Source organism: Anolis carolinensis, unplaced genomic scaffold, assembly GCF_035594765.1.
Source record: "Anolis carolinensis isolate JA03-04 unplaced genomic scaffold, rAnoCar3.1.pri scaffold_8, whole genome shotgun sequence".
NCBI lineage: Eukaryota > Metazoa > Chordata > Lepidosauria > Squamata > Dactyloidae > Anolis > Anolis carolinensis.
This window is the reverse complement of record NW_026943819.1, coordinates 24,022,024-24,040,465: the sequence shown is the minus strand read 5'-3', so window position 1 is coordinate 24,040,465 and position 18,442 is coordinate 24,022,024. Positions and strand designations below refer to the sequence as shown.

The following is an 18,442-nucleotide window of genomic DNA, read 5'->3' as shown; positions in this document are numbered from 1 at the left end:
GAGGCGGAGCTCCTGCAAGCCACGCCCCCAGCGCCTTCTTCCACGACCTGGAAGCAGAATGCCTTGTCTGAGAGCAGGTGAAGAGGCCGGGACGGGAAGCTGAGGGCTTTCAAGGCCTGCTGAAGGAATACAAGGCCTAGTCGTCTCTGGTATGCAATGTGGGGGGCAGTGGGGAGTTCTCAAGGCCTTGTCAGAGCTGCAACTCCCTTGATCCCATAGCCTGGAGGCAGGGCAGGGGAAGGGCTGTCATTTCACAGTTAGGGATTGTGGGAGTTGTAGTCCAAAACATCTGGAGGGCCCAGGTTTGCCCATGCCTGGTGGAGAGACACCCACACCAGAACATGGGCCTCTCAGTTCCCAAATACAGTAGAGTCTCGCTTATCCAACATAAACGGGCCGGCAGAATGTTGGATAAGCGAATATGTTGGATAATAAGGAGGGATTAAGGAAAAGCCTATTAAACATCAAATTAGGTTATGATTTTACAAATTAAGCACCAGAACATCATGTTATACAACAGATTTGACAGAAAAAGTAGTTCATTACACATTAATGCTATGTAGTAATTACTGTATTTACGAATTTAGCACCAAAATATCACGATGTATTGAAAACATTGACTACAAAAATGCGTTGGATAATCCAGAACGTTGGATAAGCGAGTGTTGGATAAGTGAGACTCTACTGTAGTTGGTTTAATGTGCTTTTCACTGATTCTCCCAAGGATCATCCTTCCCAATGGCTGCTGTGTGTCACTTTCTACTCTCTTTGACTGGCCTTCGTGGTCCCTAGCGAAAAGAGCTGCGTGTTCGTCAAATAAAAGGTAAATAAAACTGCCGTATTAACATATTAATCCTGGAGTAGGCAAATTTTGGCCCTCTGGGTGTCTTGGACTCCAACTCCCACAATTCCTAACAGCCTCAGGCCCCTTCCTTTTCCCCCTCAGCCGCTTAAGCGGCTGAGGGGGAAAAGGAAAGGGCCTGAGGCTGTTAGGAATTGTGGGAGTTGGAGTCCAAGACACCCAGAGGGCCAAAGTTTGCCCATGCATGCCTTAATCGATGACGATTATATTATATTTCCTGTCTTTTTGTTTAAAGACAAAACCATGGATTCCCTGGATCACATGCTGACTGACCCCTTGGAGCTGGGCCCTTCTGGAGAAGGAAATGGCACACAAATCATGGAGGACTGCATGCTGGGGTCCATACGCATCAGCCTGCCGGAAGATCTCTTGGAGGATGTGAGGACAAGTAGTAATCATTCCACCTGAGTCAATTATAACAATATCATAATATATAATATTCATATTGTGATCTACTAATAATATAAAAAGGCAAAAGTAAAGGTTTCCCCTGATGTTAAGTCCAGTTGTGACCGACTCTGGGGGTTGGTGCTCATCTCAATTTCTAAGCCGAAGAGCTGGCGTTGTCCGTAGACACCTCCAAGGTCATGTGGCCGGCATGACTGCATGGGGTGCAGTTACCTTCCCACCAGAGTTGTACCTATTGATCTACTCACATAGGCATGTTTTCGAACTGCTAGGTTGGCAGAAGTTGGAGCTAACAGCAGGTGCTCACTCCGCTCCTGGGATTTGATATTATACTATATTATTATACTATATTATTATTATACTATAATAATATAATATGCTTTTATAGTACAATATAGTAATATATAATGTTTATATTGTGCTATGTTAATAATATAATATATAGTATGTAAATATAACTTGTAAGCTGCCCTGAGTCCCCTTTGGGGTGAGAAGGGCGGGATATAAATGTTGCTAATAAATAGATAAATTATGCCTCTCTTCCCCAAATCATGTGAAACAGCAGTGCAAAGGGAGCGTTTTTTACATTCTTGAGGAACCATTACAAATGTGATTCAGTGAGGGATGGCTTTACCGCCAGCATTAAATAATGCATCTTCTGTGCCTTTCTGTGGCAGTAGAATTTCATGCTTTTGGGAGGCCAAGCTCCATGTGGATGGTACCATTGCTACTACAAAGGTCAACCAGGCTTTTGTCAAAGGGACAGATTAAATGGCCAAACTCCTTAACACTATACAGAGAAGCTCTTGGCCAGTGAAAATGACATTGAAAGTAGTTGCTTTAGCTACCTCTTGACTCGACAACAGAGTTAACACGTGAAAGAGATCTTAGAGTCTGAGGCCCCTTCCACACAGCTGAATAAAATCCCACATTTTTTGCTTTGAATTGGAATATATGGCAGTGTGGACTCAGATTACCCAGTTCAAAGAAGATACTGTGGGATTTTCTGCCTTGATATTTTGGGTTATATGGCTGTGTGAAAGGGCTCTTAGTGGACAACAAGTTGAACATGAGCCAACAATGTGATGCAGCAGCTTAAAAAGCCAATGCATCAAAAGAAGTATCATGTCTAGATCAAGGGCACTCGTGGTGCTCTTCTGTTCTGCTTTGGTCAGACCTCACCTGGAATACTGTCTCCAATTCAAGAGGGATATTGACAAAGTGAAAGGTGTCCAGAGGAATGCGACTAAAATGATCAAATGTCTGGAAACCATGGGTCCCTTTGAGGAGCAGCTTAAAGAACTGTTTAGCCTCAGAAGAGAAGGTTGAGAGGAGACATGATAGCTATGTATAAATAAGTGAAAGGATGTCATAAGGAGGAGGGAGCAGGCTTGTTTCTGCTGCCCTGGAGACTGGGTCTCAATGGAGCAATGGGTTCAAATGACAGGAAAAGAAATTCTATCTGATCATTAGGAAAAATTTCCTAACCCAAAGAGCTGTTCAACAGCATAACTCTGTCTAAGTGTGTGTTGGAAGCTCCTTCCTGGAGGCTTTTAAACAGGCTGAATGGCCATCTGTCATGGGTGCTTTGATGGTGGTTTTCTTGTGTGACAGAAGGGGGTTATTTATTATTTATTTACTATATTTATATCCCGCTTTTCTCACCCCAAAGGGGACTCAGAACGGCTTACAAATCAAATGTATATACAATATATTATTAGCATAGCACAATATATAAGCATTTAATTACTATATTGTACTATATCATTATAATGTAATATTACTAGTAATATTACATGTAATAAATAATATATAATTAATATTATTATATTGTATTATTAGTATATTGTATTACATTATGGGTTGGACTAGATGTCTGATGCAGTCTCTTCTGACAATTATTTATGTTCATTTTGCTCCTTCTCATGTAGCCGGAGATCTTTTTTGAAGTTGTCAGCCTGTCCACATGGCAAGATGTCCTGGTGGAATCGCAGCGAGAACACTTGAAGAAGTTCTTGCCCCACTTCCCAGAAAACAACACAGAGCACCAAAACAATCTCATTTTGTCTCTGTTCAATGGAGAAAACTTCCGGTTTGGAAATCCTTTACACATTGCCCAGAAGCTGTTCCGAGGTGCGTGGTCGCTTTATATATAAATTTAAATGTATGTTCTTATAAGTAATGTTGTTGTGTGCTCAGTTTTAATGTTTTATTTACCTTGAGGACTTGGGTTTTGGGAAGGATATGGATTTAAATATGAATAAATAGGGCACATCTGTCTCTTGAGTCCAGCGAGTCTACATTTTTAAGGATGGAAGTAATCTTTTACTTTTCTCTGAATATGGGTTCCCACATATTTGATATTGCTGAACATATAGAAGTGCAGAAACTTCAGATAATATCTGCCATTCATATATTGACATGTCCTTAAATTTCAAAGAAGTTGAGGAGTTAAGGCAAAGATATCTGGAAATACTGTTATATACCCCTTTCTGTGTACATTGAAATGAGTTAGACCTCTAAAATGTTTTGCCAGTTAACTTTGCTTTCCTATTCTGGTCTTTTTTAAAATATACAACTTCATACTTTGCCATTTTTAATCTGCATGACTTGGCTATTGTATAACCGCAGAGGAAAGTCCTCAGTGCCTTCTTTCTCTTGAAAATTGATTTCTGGAAACCTTTGGAGTGGTCCTTATTAGAGGAAAAATATCTTTTGGACAATACAATGAAAAGTAGCAGTGATATTCTTATTCCAGATGGTCACTTCAACCCTGAGGTAGTAAAATATCGGCAGCTGTGCTTCAAATCCCAATACAAGCGCTACCTCAGTTCCCAGCAGCAGTACTTCTATAGGTTGCTGAAACAGATCTTAGCCTCCCGAAATGTAAGTATTTCAAGAAACTGAAATGAAATATAGATCCCTGAACATGTTTGGGACTGGAGGGATAGTCCTGGTTTCTCAATTGCCTAGTACAAGTTGGGATCCAAGGAAGTCTGCTATAAATTCTACAGACTTAAGGAATGTGTAACGCTCAAGTATTTTTAACAGAGCATGCATAAGAATATGAATATGTTGCCTTTTACTATGATGCCATGTAGGTTGGTATTGTCTGCTAAGGTAGCAGATTTGCAAACAAAGGTATTCCTTTTTGCTGCTGCCTGAGTTGACTCACAAAAGCAGCTTGTTGTGTTAGTCTGTTGTTCCAAGTTCTGTTTTTTTATCTTGGGAATGTGAATATAAACATGAGAGCCATGTTTAAATATTTGAAAAGATGTCATAAGGACGAAGGAGCAGGCTTATTTTCTGCTGCCCTTGAGACTAGGGAGTCAGTGGAGCAATGGGTTCAAATTACAGGAAAGGAGATTCAACTTGAACATTAGGGAGAATTTCTTGACCATGAAGAGAGTTGTTCACCAGTGAAACTCACTGCTTCAAAGTTCCGTGGAGGCTTTTAAGCTGAGGTTGGATAGCTGTCTGTCGTGGGTGTATTGATTGTGCTTTTCCTACATGGCAGGGGGTTGGACTGGATGGCCCATGCGATCTCTTCCAATAATATGAGGCTGAATGGCTATCTGTTGTGGGTGCTTTGATTGAAAATTAATTCGTAACTTGTTCTATAATTTTTCAAATGTTATAGCTACTCAAATGGCACTCATCTTGTTGACTTGTGGACATATCTGTTTCAGCATCTTTTAGAGCTGGCCAAGAAAGGTGGTCCTAATCTGGCTGTGAAGAGGAAATACTCAGCAGCTGCTTACGCTGCTGAAGAGCGAGACAGACAGACGCATCGGCGGTACCTGAAAATCCTCAGGGAAGTGAAAGAGGAATGTGGAGATACTGCTTTATCCTCTGATGAAGAAGGTAACAGATTGTGTTTTAGAGCTCTTCCTTGCAATATTTCTGTCTCAATCTTCATTCAGGAGATCTTTGAGCGACATACAAATGAAACGATGTAAACAATTGAGAACAACTCCAGATTTAAAAATAACGAGAATATGATGAAAGCATATTAAGCAAATTTTAAAATTCTAAACTCCCTGGGTTTTTAAATGCCATGTTTGGTGCCCAAAGTAAGCCAACTTTAACACCATAACCAGGGAAATCGCCTTGTACAAAATGTATTAGAAATTCCTTTATTTCCCTAGCGGTTTAATTTTTTTGTATAAAAAGGAACTACCTGGTAACTTGGATGTGTGGATTTGCTGTAATTGCTTAGGAACATAATTAAATATTCAGGTTTGTTGGCAGTTCTGTGTAGAAACCTTGCAATTTTGCATTTCAGATCTTAGTTCCTGGATTCCAAATTCCCCAGCTCATTGCCCAAGTCCTACGGTACCTCTCAGGGTATTACCAACATTATCAACTCAAGATATGAAAACTGCAGGTAAAATCAAGTGATATCATGTTCTGGTTCATCTTGAAGTTTTGTAATGTAGATGCCAGTGATTTGCTTTCTTGACTTAAACATTTCTAAATGTTTCTTCTGTTTCTTCTACTTTTCCTAGAGGCCAATCTATTGTTAAGGAAACTGTTCATCCCTTTAGTAAAGAGTACGATTGCCTTGTGTATTTATTGTTATACTGCACCACAAACAATGCAGAATGTGTGTTTACCATTCTTGCAAGAAATGTCAAGACTTGTTTTATTTCTGTTTATTAACACATTATACTTCTGCCATTATCAACATCTCGTTATGTGTATAACACCATCGATGTATGATCTGAACAACATCAAATATGTTTGTTTAGTAAACCTGCAAGAGGCAGTCTACTAATTAGAAGGCTGCATAATAGACCGGACCTAAGTCTGTCAAGATAAGCCGTTTTTAAAATGAAGTTTGTAAACAGCCTCACATAACGCTTTCAATGTTATTTGACTTTCTTATCCTCAGATAAAATGGACTTTGATGAGAACGTTCTGAAGTTCATGCTGAAGAAGCACCACGAAAAACGCAAACGACAGCCTGTAAGTTAGCCATGACTCACTCCATTAGCATTGCCACTTAATAAGGTAGCAAAGGAACGGATAAAACAGGGCAACTGAAAGTATTCACCCAATATCTTCCATAATTACTTAGAAAGAAGTTGCACTGTGTTGAATTGGGTTTACTTCTCTTATTCCAAATAAACATGCCAAGGCTTGCTGCTTCGATTGGCTGCAAGGAACAGGCATTCGGCCTCAAGGCTGCAGGAGATTATTATTATTATCTTATTATTATTATTATTATTATTATTATTATTATTATTATTATTATTATCAGTCATTAGGGAGATAGTATTCTGAGACATAGCCATAGTAGTCTATTTCAGCATAAAAAGCAATTTGGAAATTTTCTAGCACCAGTGAAACTGAAAACAAATAACTTGTAGAACAACTTTACATGGACAACTAGTTCACTTAGTCAGGTTCACTTTTCAGGAGGAATTAGGGAAATCTAGGCCGAAGTTTGCCCATATCTGATATAGTTAGTGCAGAGGAGAAATCTGAGAATCAGAGGTAAACCTCATTTGGTGGTTGCTCTTTTTGCTTTTCTCCTCATTGAGTGCCTCTTTCATCTGTACAGAACCATCCTGATTTAATAACTGGGGACTTGACTCTGAATGACATCATGTCACGCGTGAATGTAGGCAGAAAGGGATCCCTGGCAGGTTAGTGGTTCGGATATGATTCCATATCCCTTTATGTATTTAAATCCTTTTTGTATCTATTCTTTGGTATCTTTCAACTGCATAATGTAACACAGTAATTCTTACCTTTTTTTTATAACAAAAAGCCTTGTTTGACCTTGCGGTTCTCAAAAAGAAGGTGAAGGAAAAGGAAGAGAAAAAGAAGAAAAAGCTAAAAGTGATTAAATTGGAGGCGGAAGACTTCTCTGAGTCCTTAGGAAACCCCGAAGGAGGAATGCCTTCGATATCTCAGGATCCATCCCCAATTCCTCCCATCTGGGATTCGCCGTCTCTTCCATCAGTGAAGGAAGAGTAAGTTGCTTCTCAAAGCAATTGATGTAGTCTACGAATAGTAAGAGGACAATTGTAGCTAAATGCAAATTAAATCAGATAAGTTTAGTATAAAAACACTTTCCCCCCCGATAAGATCAATGTCTCATTGTGAGGAATAACGTGGCCTGAGTATATCCATATATTCTGTGATTCAGAGTGGTTAGGCGTAAAATGGATGACATACGATAATGCGGTGATATAATGTAAAAGGAAAAGCAAAGCACATCGTCTTGCAAAGAACACTAGGAAGTGTGACTAAAAATACATGGACTGCGGGCAAGGAAATGTAAATTCCTAAAAAATGCTAAGCCCTCATAGCTAAGACTTTGTGGTTATAGGAAAGACACGTTCATAACTGGTTCTGTTAATGTGTTGTTAAAGGAACCTCTCACTTTTAGTAGCCTCTCATTCCAAATTTGCAATCAATTGATAGGCTTTTTTTTGTAGGATTCCTTTTTTTTAAAGTCTGTTGGAAGCTTCTTTACATATGAAAGGATAGGCCAGCACTATGTATTTCAGTCATGGGAGCTGGGTATTCTGATTAGATTAAAACATTATCTTTCTTCTGTTAAAGGCCTCTTGAAGATATCAAGCCCTGCCTTGGAATAAATGAAATTTCCTCCAGTTTTTTCTCTCTTCTTCTGGAGATTTTGCTTATAGAAGGGCCTGCTAGTCTCTCAGTGGTAAGAGTTTGACTTTTGTGCATCTCCCCTGTGTGTAGCTTTTATTTATTTATGGCAAATGACAGTGTATACAAGTGATACAAATTCAGATTGTTGCCTTCTTTTGCCCAGCTTGAGGATAAAGTTATGGACTGGCAGTCCTCTCCTGCGAGCACCCTGAACAGCTGGTTCTCCTTTGTCCCAAACTGGTCTGAACTTGTTCTGCCAGCCCTGCAGTATCTCACCGGTGACAGCGCAGGTAAGTCCTATTCCGTCAATTCGTAAAAAAAACCCCAGAATTGCTGCTTTTAGAATTTTCTGCAAATTCAAACAATTTAGTGTCAGATTGCAGAGCTTGCAGGTAGTACTTGCTGTTGTTTTTCTTGGAGCAATGCAGGCATCTGGCGAGTCCCAAGTGCTGACATTAGACTTAAAGCAATATCATACAACTGATTATGTCCCTCAGATGCTTGGTTCAGAGATCTAGAAGGTGAAATTAGCCCTAAAGCTATGTGTTTTATGCATCCATGCCAATGTGTACTGATCATCTCAATGGGCCAGTGTCCTTCTACAAATGGAATACTCTTTCTGTTATTGTAAGAGCTTTCCTCAATTTAGTGTTACACAGAAGAAGTGTAATCTCTAGGGTTTTTTCTCCAGAAATGTACATATTAACAAAGTAGTTTCTCCTTGTTTCATCAGATCCGACCCCATACTGTAAATATGTTGAATTTTAACATAATCCTATAGCCTGAGTTAAATTTGCTACATTTTTTCCTGTTTTGGTTGCAGATGCTCCTTCCACGTCTTCTCCATTTGTTGAATTTAAGGAAAAAACTCAGCAGTGGAAACTGATAGGTAATTTTTTCCTACCTTGGGCCTTCACGTTAATAAATGCTGTCAGCTGACCTCTCGAGGTTGCCCATGCCTGTACTATAAGATGGATAATAATAGTTGTTCATAGTAATCCATGTTGCCGTTTCTGCTTTCTAATGCCCAAGGTTCTTCCCAAGACCACGAGAAGGAGCTGGCAGCACTCTTCCAGCTGTGGTTGGAGACAAAAGACCAAGTCTTCTTCAAGGTGAGATGAATATGGCAGCATTTGGAAGCAAAGGAACATTAGCCCTTGCACATCTTTCTTTGACTTATTTAACTCAAGCCTTTTTATTTCACCTCCTGCCTAGAAAATTCACTTTCCCCTTCTTCCAAAAGCATGGAGAGGTGTGTAATAAAATATAATAATAATAATAATAATAATAATAATAATAATAATAATTACCACCAGTTCTTTGTTCAGGAAGGGAACATCAGTGAAGCTCCTGCCTCAGGGATGGCTTAAATTCACACATGAGAGCCAATATATAGGGGCTCTTCTACTGAAGTGTACATAATACTCTTTTGACTATCTCATTTCCTAACCAGATGGATTTCCTTTTTTTTTTCTTTTGCAAAAACATCCAAAGTATTTTCTCTCTCTTTTTTCTACCATATTGCACTGGCTACGCTGCACTGTGTTTCGTATGGATCCCAAATATTCCTATGGGCACATCAACTATGCTTGATATTATACTTCTCATTGCAGGACAACGAAGATAGCTCAGATGCTACTATACCTGTTCCCCGAGTGTAAGTACATAATTGGTTCGGAAATGTGTCGAAATCACCAGAACTGTGGAATGAACATTGTTGACTGCTTCCCAAAGCTTTGCTGTTTCTCGTGTCCAGCAGAAACTAGGTGCATCTTTTTTTTCTTTCACCTCCAACATACTTGTGTATTTGAGCTATAATTTTTACTAAGGCAGAGTCCCTATTCCCTGATTTACCTTTCACTTGGCGAGGAGCACCTCTGCATTACAGTGCCCCCATAACACTGCTGTATTATGCAGTGGAGGCCTTATTCTCTGGGCTGTATTTTCCCAAGCCTCACGCTGTCGTTTGTTTCAGAAGGACTGACTACGTGGTCCGGCCTAGCACCGGGGAAGAGAAACGGGTGTTCCAGGAACAGGTGAAGACAGCATGCATCCTCTGTCAAATATTGTTGGGTAATGACAAAGGTTTGCAAGGATCCCTTAGAAATTAACCAACAGAAGGACAGCATGGAACCAGGAACATACATTTTTCCTTCCCACATGATATATCCCCCTTTTTACTCATGATCCTGTATTTATGTCTGATCAAGGTAACCTTGGCTCATACAAACCCGCCATACATATTCAGTGAGCTGTTGGTCAGTGTTTCAAATAGTGGTGCCTCCTTAATAGGCACCTTGTTATATGTTGTACTTTAGCTGAAATATAAGCCACCACTCTTCCTGATTTCAGTCTGTACTATTAAACCAGAAGTAAGAATTAATTGTTTGCTGCTCATTTGGAAATGTGTGGTATTATCTTCCTTACCTGGGTGTCCTCCGTTCCCACATGCACAGGAGCGTTACCGATACAGCCAGCCCCACAAAGCGTTCACGTTCCGCATGCATGGCTTTGAGTCAGTGGTGGGTCCCGTGAAGGGCGTATTTGACAAGGAGACATCTCTGAACAAAGCCCGAGAACACTCTCTGCTGCGATCAGACAGGCCTGCATATGTCACCATCTTGTCTCTTGGTAAGTTGGCATTCTCACTTGTGTGTGTGAGTGGGAGGTGTATTGCTGCCATATACATATTTTTACAAAGATGAAAGGGAATGGTCAGTAATGCTTCCATGTAGAATGTGATTTGTTTATGCTGAGACACTTTGAAAATTGGTCTTTGAAATGCAGAATCTGAACAAGGGTCTCAAGTTCAATTTTTGGTATCTCTCGCTAAAGGAGACATGGTAGTGATACCTCAAAGACCGAGATCTTCAAGCTACTGCCATGTCTTTTTAAATCTGGGGTGCCATTTAAACGTTAAGTTTTTTTAAAAAAACGATCAGGATAGGAAGTTACAGAAAGGATGCAGCTGTCTTATGAAGTTTGACTACTTGTTAATGTGGTTCACGAATGCCAAATCTGCCATTAGCTCTCCAACTCCTCAGGCAGAGATCTTGCCCATTATCTACTTTCTTATTCTTTGTGGAATTGGAAAGGAGAGGATTGAGATTGGTTGAGTTATCAGGCCTGGGCAACTTGGGCTGTCCAGGTGAGATTTTCCTGCTTCTTGCAGGGGGTTGGACTGGATGGCCCATGAGGTCTCTTTCAACTCTACGATTTTATGATTCTATGATTTTGGGGATACTGTGTCTGTTGGCCCTAACTAGTATAGATGAGAATGGTTCAGAGTTGCACTCAGAAAACATCTGGTTAACCATCGTTGTCTGCCTTTATTTAAGTGATGTGGAGAAAAGTCCTTACTTGGGAGGGGATGGTTGCTATTAAAGGTAATGTTGGAATGACAGCACAACCCAGAGTTGAGGTTTATAAGCCAGAGGCAATTGGGACATGAATGGTTTGAGAACTGCACTTTCCGTTTCAGCTTTGACTATGGTTTGATATTTTTTGCTGTCTCAGTCCGGGATGCTGCTGCCCGCCTTCCGAACGGAGAAGGGACTCGTGCTGAAATCTGCGAGCTGCTTAAAGACTCCCAGTTCCTTGCTCCCGATGTCACAAGTGCTCAGGTAATTGCCAGGCAGTTGTTACTTCTTCTTTCACAAGAGTATCTTTTAAGGAAAAATACTTTCCACTAAATGCGGGAAGATTTCATGATGAATATTGTTGCCCTTCCTTTCACAGCTATGGACAGGTTTGCAGAGTTGTACAGTTGACGGTGGTATGCAGAATTGCAATGCAGTACAGCATAGAATTAGTGTCATTTTGGAATTAGACATATGATGTCCATGGAAGGTTATAAGTCTTGATAGGGAGAGATCTGTCTTATTATTAATATCTCTCTGTCTTTTTCCTATCACAGATTGGGATAATTTAGGGACAAGGTTATTTTTAATGTGCCAATACTCTTTTCTCCCCTTCCTATCTGCACACTTGCTGTGTTGACTCCCAGTTGAATCTATTTTGCTGCTTATTTCCCTTTCCAGGTTAACACTGTGGTGAGTGGGGCACTGGATAGATTGCATTATGAAAAGGATCCCTGTGTAAAATATGATACTGGACGCAAACTGTGGATATATCTTCATCGAGACAGGAGCGAGGAAGAATTTGGTAGGTGCTCTGTAGAGGATACTAGACTACCGGTTTTGCAGTAATATTAGGGTAATGATAAAAATATAAGATAGAATATATTTGTAGAGTCTTACTTAAAATGTAGAGAAGAGATCCCCATATCTCCCCATATAACATTCAAGGGTACTCAGATTGTGCAAGAATGGAGCCTTTTGCTTGTACCACTAAGTATTGTGTAAATAAAACTAAACTGAATGTGAAGTTTTAAAAAGGTGTTTAACACATTCTGGGCTGCTAGTTTTTTTCTAACAAGATGATATAAACATGTTTTGACCTATTTACTCTAAATTCTGTCATCGGAAAGATGGAGCATATAATTTCCCTCTTGTCCCTTGTTTGTCATTCAGACTGAAAAGCATAAAAGCCTCCTCCTGGACACATTTATAGAAAATGTCATAAACATCTATTCAGAGCTTTATAATTTTCATATAAGATCTGCTTCTCTCTGGCTGGCAAATTATTCTGGCGCAGTTTTTCGTTAACTGAACAGCAGAAATTGTTGGAATGACACATGGACTAAAAAAAAGACTGTTGAGCTGTGCAGCCTTTTTATTAGCATCTGTATGAGAATTACTGTTATATTTTCTTTGCAGAGCGGATTCATCAAGCTCAAGCTGCGGCAGCAAAGGCCAAGAAAGCTCTTCAACAGAAGCCCAAGCCACCTACTAAAATAGTAAGTTTCCTGATAGAAAGCTGTGTTGCAATGGCAAGGTTTGGATTTCTGAATCTTTGCATGCAAAGCATATGCAATTCATAGAATCCTAGAGTTGGAAGAGACCCCCCCCCCCAGAGGTCATCCAATCCAACCCCCTTGTGCCATAAAGGAAGGCACCATCAAAGCCCAGTCCACTTGTACTTCACAATAGCTCACTCTGTTGAAAGTGTTTTTAATCTTTGTCCATTGGTGAGTTTTAAGTGATGATAAAATACTTTAAGTAAGTAATTAACTGCTGTTATAGACTTGGTGGCTTAAGGATACTTGTTGTTGTTTGGCTGCAGAAATCCAGCAGTAAGGAGAGCTCAGTGAAAGTGGCTACCAGCGCCGCCTCCGAGCCAAGCCAGCTGAGCCTCAGTGATTCCAGCATGCCAGCCACGCCTGTGACGCCAGTGACCCCCACGGCCCCTCCAGTACCAGCAATGCCTATTTCGCCGCCACCAGCACCAGCGATTTCTGTGGTTAGCAAGAATTTGCCAAGTGTTACATCAGAACAAGCTAAACCCAATCAAAGGTAACCCTTAGGTCTTGGATAGTAGTGGGAGAAGCACTCACTGGATTTGATTTGGAGGAATTCTTTGTTATGTAATCTGTTTTAAAACCCGAGGAGGAGAAAAGTCATCCTGCATGGCTAATCTAGTTCCTGGAGCGACACCAGTAGCTAGCGAGGAAAGGAGACATGGCTGTCTTGAGTTATTGATGAGAGATGACAGCAGTAAGAGATCCTCTGCATCTTGTTCACCTCCCTGTATTGAATAAAGTTCTACCAGGTTCTTTGACTGGGAAGCTGATGAGTTCAGGTTTTGGCAACACCAGGGAGGGACCTGCCCCAGTCCTACATCATTGTCTCCTCCTTACCATGGTATAATAACCTCTTAAAATGCAACATGAGACATCAGTTGAAAACACAGAACACAGTTAGAGCTATAAAGGAAAGAAACAGTTAATCAGATCTCTAGGGAAGAAAAGCTCTCCTTCTAATAAGTCATTGTCATTCTAATGAATGTCATCCATCTTGAAGGTGATTCAAGAATTGGAGACTAAGGCCCCATCTACACTTCATATCATGCCATTTATGCTACATTATATGGTAGCTTAAATATAATGCAGATTGAACCATGTTTAACTGCATATAACAGTGTGGATCCAACCTTAGAAAAAGTTCAAATTTTCTCACTGCCTGAACAATATGGAAGCAGTGATGAATGGCATGGCAGTCAAAAGCACCTTTCGGTCTCTCAAGCTGATTGCAGAAATGTGTTCAGATAGTATTTCTGGCCAAAAAATGATCTAGAAATGATTTTATTTCAAGTGATGCTGTGCTATCATGTTTAAACAGTCCCCTGCATTTTTATTTGTCCATTTCATAGAATCATAGAGTTGGAAGAGACCACATGGGCCATCTAGTCACAATCAAAGTACCCCTGACATGATTATTTTAGCTAAGAGTGTCTTTTTCCCCTCTGATTTCTGGATAGCATCCTTTTGGTGTCTTCTCCCACCATGCCTCAGCTTGGTACGCTGCTCTCAACCACGCAAAGTCCTCCTGCACAGACTCAGCCTCCACCTCCTCCTCGCGTGAGCAGCCACTCATCCCCATCAGGACTCCCCCAAGTCAGAGTGGTGACAGCGCCCTCTAGCCTCCCTCCTGTCTCTCAGCCGGCCTCAGCGGCAACACAGCCTCCACCCGCAGCAGTGCCTGCTCCTCCGATCCGCGTGTCTTCCACTTCTGCACAAACTAAAGTCTTGCCTCAGGTGAGCAACATCTGTTCTAAAGCAAGTCAAGAATTGCTCAGGGGTTATATAAAAGAGCAGCATTTAAAAGGGTATTTCCAAAAGTCTTTCTGAAGGAATGGAGGATTCTTGTTTTGTTATTTCTGGTTGTATGAGACATACTGGTTCTGAATGCATGTATTAATGAATGCATGGTGTTTTCTGAAAAGGGATGATTGTCTTTGTTGATAAGCATTTCCTACCACCATTATTAGGCTGTTATGACGGTTCCAGTGAAAGCCCAGAGCAGCCCAGTCCAGACGCAAAGACCGGCTATAACAGGGGCAGCCAGTGTTGCGGGCATTGGGATTTCTGCAGCTCCCAGCCCTGCTCCAAAGCCCACAACCAGTTCTCCTAGCAGCTCTGTACCCAATGTCTCCACTATTTCTTTATCATCGTCAACACCATCGTCTTTGTCATCTTCCTCCTCTTCATCCACTGCTGTCCTCCAGAATGTAGCTGGTCAAAATATTATCAAACAGGTAAGAGCTGCATGCAGTGCCATGGACTTTGTATATAAAATATTTGTTTTATGTACTGGGTGTTTTGATAATAAGATAAGGAACTGGTGGGAGGGGGCAAGAGGGTGAAGTGATGGAAATAGGTAGTAATTGGTGGAATGCCTGTGTGGATGGATGCAGGGAAAGAGATTAAGATTCAGCATGGTAGGTTTTCCTTTATAGGTGGCTATTACTGGACAGCTCGGCATGAAAAGCCAGCCTGGGAGCAGCATCCCACTTACCACTTCCAACTTCCGCATCCAAGGCAAGGATGTCCTACGCCTGCCTCCCTCTTCCATCACGACCGATGCCAAAGGGCAGACCGTTCTCCGCATCACCCCAGACATGATGGCTACTTTGGCCAAGTCTCAGGTCACCACTGTCAAACTGACACAAGACCTTTTCTCAACTGCTGCTGCCGGGAGTGCTTCTGCTGGGAAGGGCATCTCGGCCACTCTGCGCGTGACGTCCAGTCCCATCCAGTCTTCTGACTCTCCGGCCAAGACCAGCACTCCAGCCTTGGCGTCCCCAAGCTCCGCTGGGTCCACAGTGGTGAAAGTGACTCCGGATCTGAAGACAGTGGAGTCCGCCGGTTCGGCCTTCCGACTGATGCCGGCTTTAGGCATGACTGTTGCAGACCAGAAGGGCAAAGCCATCACGACGGTTGCAACCACCGAAGGCAAGCCAGCCACCACTATCAGGATTGTACAGGGGATGGGAGTGATGCCTTCGAAAGCTGGGCAGACCATTACTGTTGCCACGCATGCCAAGCAGATGTCCTCTTCCTCTTCTGTGAGCATGCCTGGCACTGTCCTTACCTCGGCTGTCTCTCTGCCGACCATGTCGGCATCAGTATCCAAAGCAGTGGCCGTTGTGTCGGGAGCTGCAGGGACACCTATAACGATCGGAACGGGGACCACCACCGTGCGCCAGATTCCAGTGAGCACAACTGTTGTATCCACCTCCCAGGCAGTAAGTCAGATGTTTTTATGTGGGTTCAATTGGACTGGAAATTTTAAATTTAAATGTCAGTCAACTGATTTGTCTTGCCTAGGCTGCAATTTTGAATGGTTGCATTTGTCCCTGTAATTTATTTATTTATTATTCAAACTTATATGCCGCCACTCCCCTAGGGCTCGGGCCGGCTTACAAGAACAGGCTAAAATCTAAAACAATTTAAAAATGGCAGTAACAGAATGGCTATGGATATATATATATCGTTCTGTGTAAAGAGAAATACCGCCGCACTCTAAAACTGTTGAGGGGGGATCTTTGTTTTCTTCATGAACTATATGGCAGAAAGACTGCTGCCAAATGTTTGTAACTTCTAATCCTAATTCATTTTCTTTAGGGGAAGCTGCCTGCGCGAATCACAGTGCCACTGTCAGTCCTAAATCAGCCAGTGAAAGGCAAGAGCGTTGTGACTGCTCCCATCATTAAGGGCAATCTTGGGGCCAAGTAAGTCGTATAGGAAGAACCTACCATTGGGCACCATTAGTGCTAAGTTTCTATTTACTGTTGGCTAACACACCACAATTATATTAATGCACATTTAATTTTGAAAGCTTCAAAATATTGTAATCGGCTGATTCAATTTTGCTCCCTGAAACTTATCTAATAGTGGATATTTCATAGTTCACCAGTGTTGCCTTTTTATCTGACTTCCTCTACAGCAGAGCTTTTCAAACTGGCACTGCCATAGATGTGGGTGAAGCGTCAGGAGAGAATACTTCTGGAACATGGCCATACAGCCTGGAAAACACACAACAACCCTGAGAATGTTTATTGTTTTCTTTAGTTTTGTATTAGATATTTCCTGTTAACGCAGAAATACGCAGAGCTTGGGAGCAGGCCTGACTAATACCCAAAGACTATAAGTGGAGTGCCCTCCAGAGAAGCATCTGAACAATAATAATTGCCAGTGCATCGCTGCTGATTTTCTTTCCTTCTTTCTTTCAATAGCATCAGTGGACTGGGTAGGAATATCATCCTCACCACGATGCCAGCTGGGACAAAGCTTATTGCCGGGAACAAGCCAGTGAGCTTCCTGACAGCACAGCAACTGCAGCAGTTGCAACAACAAGGCCAAGCCACACAGGTGAGGGTTCATATTTCCCAGCTGTAGTTACTACAGTATGACCCTCGTATCTGTGGTGCTGTTTATCCACAAATGTCTTCTCTGGGCATTTGCTATGTACTCCAAAGCAAATCTATGGTATTATTGGGCTTCTTAGATAAAGTTATCATGATTATTTATGCGCGAGCAGATGGCAACTGGTAGATGCGTATCTTCTGTATCTCAAAAACTAGAGTTGACGGGGAAAACTGGCTCCATTTTTGGAATCAGAAGGTCAAATATACTTAGGAATGGGTCAAATATACCCAGAAACAGAAATGTGTGTTAGCCAGCGTTATCCAAGGGTCATACCAAAATCCATCATTTTATAAAGCCCTTGAGTTAAACATGAGGTTGACTTAGACATGATTATATCAAATATGTATTTTCAGCATGCAATTTTCGTGTTTCTCTTTTCTGTTTTGCACAGGTGCGCATCCAGACAGTGCCGGCCTCCCATCTTCAACAGGGAACGGTCTCCGGTTCGGCCAAAGCAGTCTCCACTGTGGTCGTCACCGCCGCCCCGTCTCCAAAACAGACCCAAGACCAGCAGTAAATCCAGCTCCAAAACAACAATGTGTTACAGAGTTACTTTGGTCCTTTTTATTCCATTTCCTTCCAGCTTGGAGTCAGACGTGACCCTCTGTGATTGGGTTTCCAATGCATTGAAAGCATCTGTGAGATATATTTGAACATTGTTTTGACTCAGAATCTGCAGAGGCTCCAAACACATAATGCTGTATTCTAAATGGCCTTAACATCTTCATATTTGGGTTAAAACGCATGGGCAAGCTTCAGCCCTCCAGGTGTTTTGGACTTCAACTTCCACAATTCCTAACAGCTAGCAGGGAGTTGGAGTCCAAAACTACTTTTGTGTCCAAAACTGTACTTTTCCCTGTTTTAAAGGCAGAATTTCAAAGACATATGTATTTAGAAAAATGCTATCTCTCTCCTTCATTTTGTTTCCTGACAGAGAAGGCGGAGCTTGTCTCAACGAAGTTCGGTATTTATTGCCTAACCTGCTAACAGACCTCCGCTTGGGTTTTTCTAATGTCTTCTTTCACATTATACATGCTTTTATTTTTAAAAGATATTCTTCATTTCAGAATGTCTTAGGAAAGGCTTCATTTTCTTGCTTAATACCCATTGATCTGGTAAAAAGCTGAAAATACCTTGTTATTATCTGACATCTAAGGAAAGCTATGTTTACACACTTTTACTATTTATTTTTAAAAATATTAAATAAAAAA

The 18,442-nt window shown here is 41.4% G+C and overlaps 1 protein-coding gene across 2 annotated transcripts; it reads left to right on the top strand.

Annotated features, from left to right (window-relative positions):
* The first annotated feature begins 1 nt into the window (after nucleotide 1).
* nfrkb (nuclear factor related to kappaB binding protein) lies at nucleotides 2-17,881 on the top strand. Of its 2 annotated transcripts, none has more exons than XM_008114346.3 (27): nucleotides 2-149; nucleotides 725-823; nucleotides 1,098-1,240; nucleotides 3,202-3,403; nucleotides 4,029-4,156; nucleotides 4,960-5,134; nucleotides 5,556-5,657; nucleotides 6,165-6,238; nucleotides 6,837-6,921; nucleotides 7,047-7,251; nucleotides 7,847-7,955; nucleotides 8,067-8,193; nucleotides 8,727-8,792; nucleotides 8,936-9,015; nucleotides 9,517-9,560; nucleotides 9,882-9,939; nucleotides 10,360-10,534; nucleotides 11,420-11,526; nucleotides 11,944-12,067; nucleotides 12,682-12,761; nucleotides 13,088-13,317; nucleotides 14,282-14,558; nucleotides 14,792-15,058; nucleotides 15,260-16,048; nucleotides 16,428-16,534; nucleotides 17,039-17,174; nucleotides 17,623-17,881. In XM_008114346.3, the coding sequence occupies exons 3-27, from the start codon at nucleotides 1,106-1,108 to the stop codon at nucleotides 17,746-17,748; spliced, it is 4,008 nt and encodes a 1,335-aa protein (XP_008112553.1). In that variant the 5' UTR covers nucleotides 2-149; nucleotides 725-823; nucleotides 1,098-1,105; the 3' UTR covers nucleotides 17,749-17,881. The 2 variants fall into 2 exon arrangements, with proteins under 2 accessions (XP_008112553.1, XP_003223215.1); XM_003223167.4 differs by having other exon boundaries at nucleotides 9,879-9,939.
* The last annotated feature ends 561 nt before the right edge of the window (nucleotides 17,882-18,442 follow it).

Excerpts from the sequence above, each read along its gene's own strand:
- nfrkb (XM_003223167.4), top strand. The coding sequence starts at position 1,106 with ATGGATTCCCTGGATCACATGCTGACTGACCCCTTGGAGCTGGGCCCT. Across the intron at positions 3,404-4,028 it reads TGCCCAGAAGCTGTTCCGAG|ATGGTCACTTCAACCCTGAG; the intron begins GTGCGTGGTCGC and ends TTCTTATTCCAG. Across the intron at positions 12,762-13,087 it reads CCAAGCCACCTACTAAAATA|AAATCCAGCAGTAAGGAGAG; the intron begins GTAAGTTTCCTG and ends GTTTGGCTGCAG.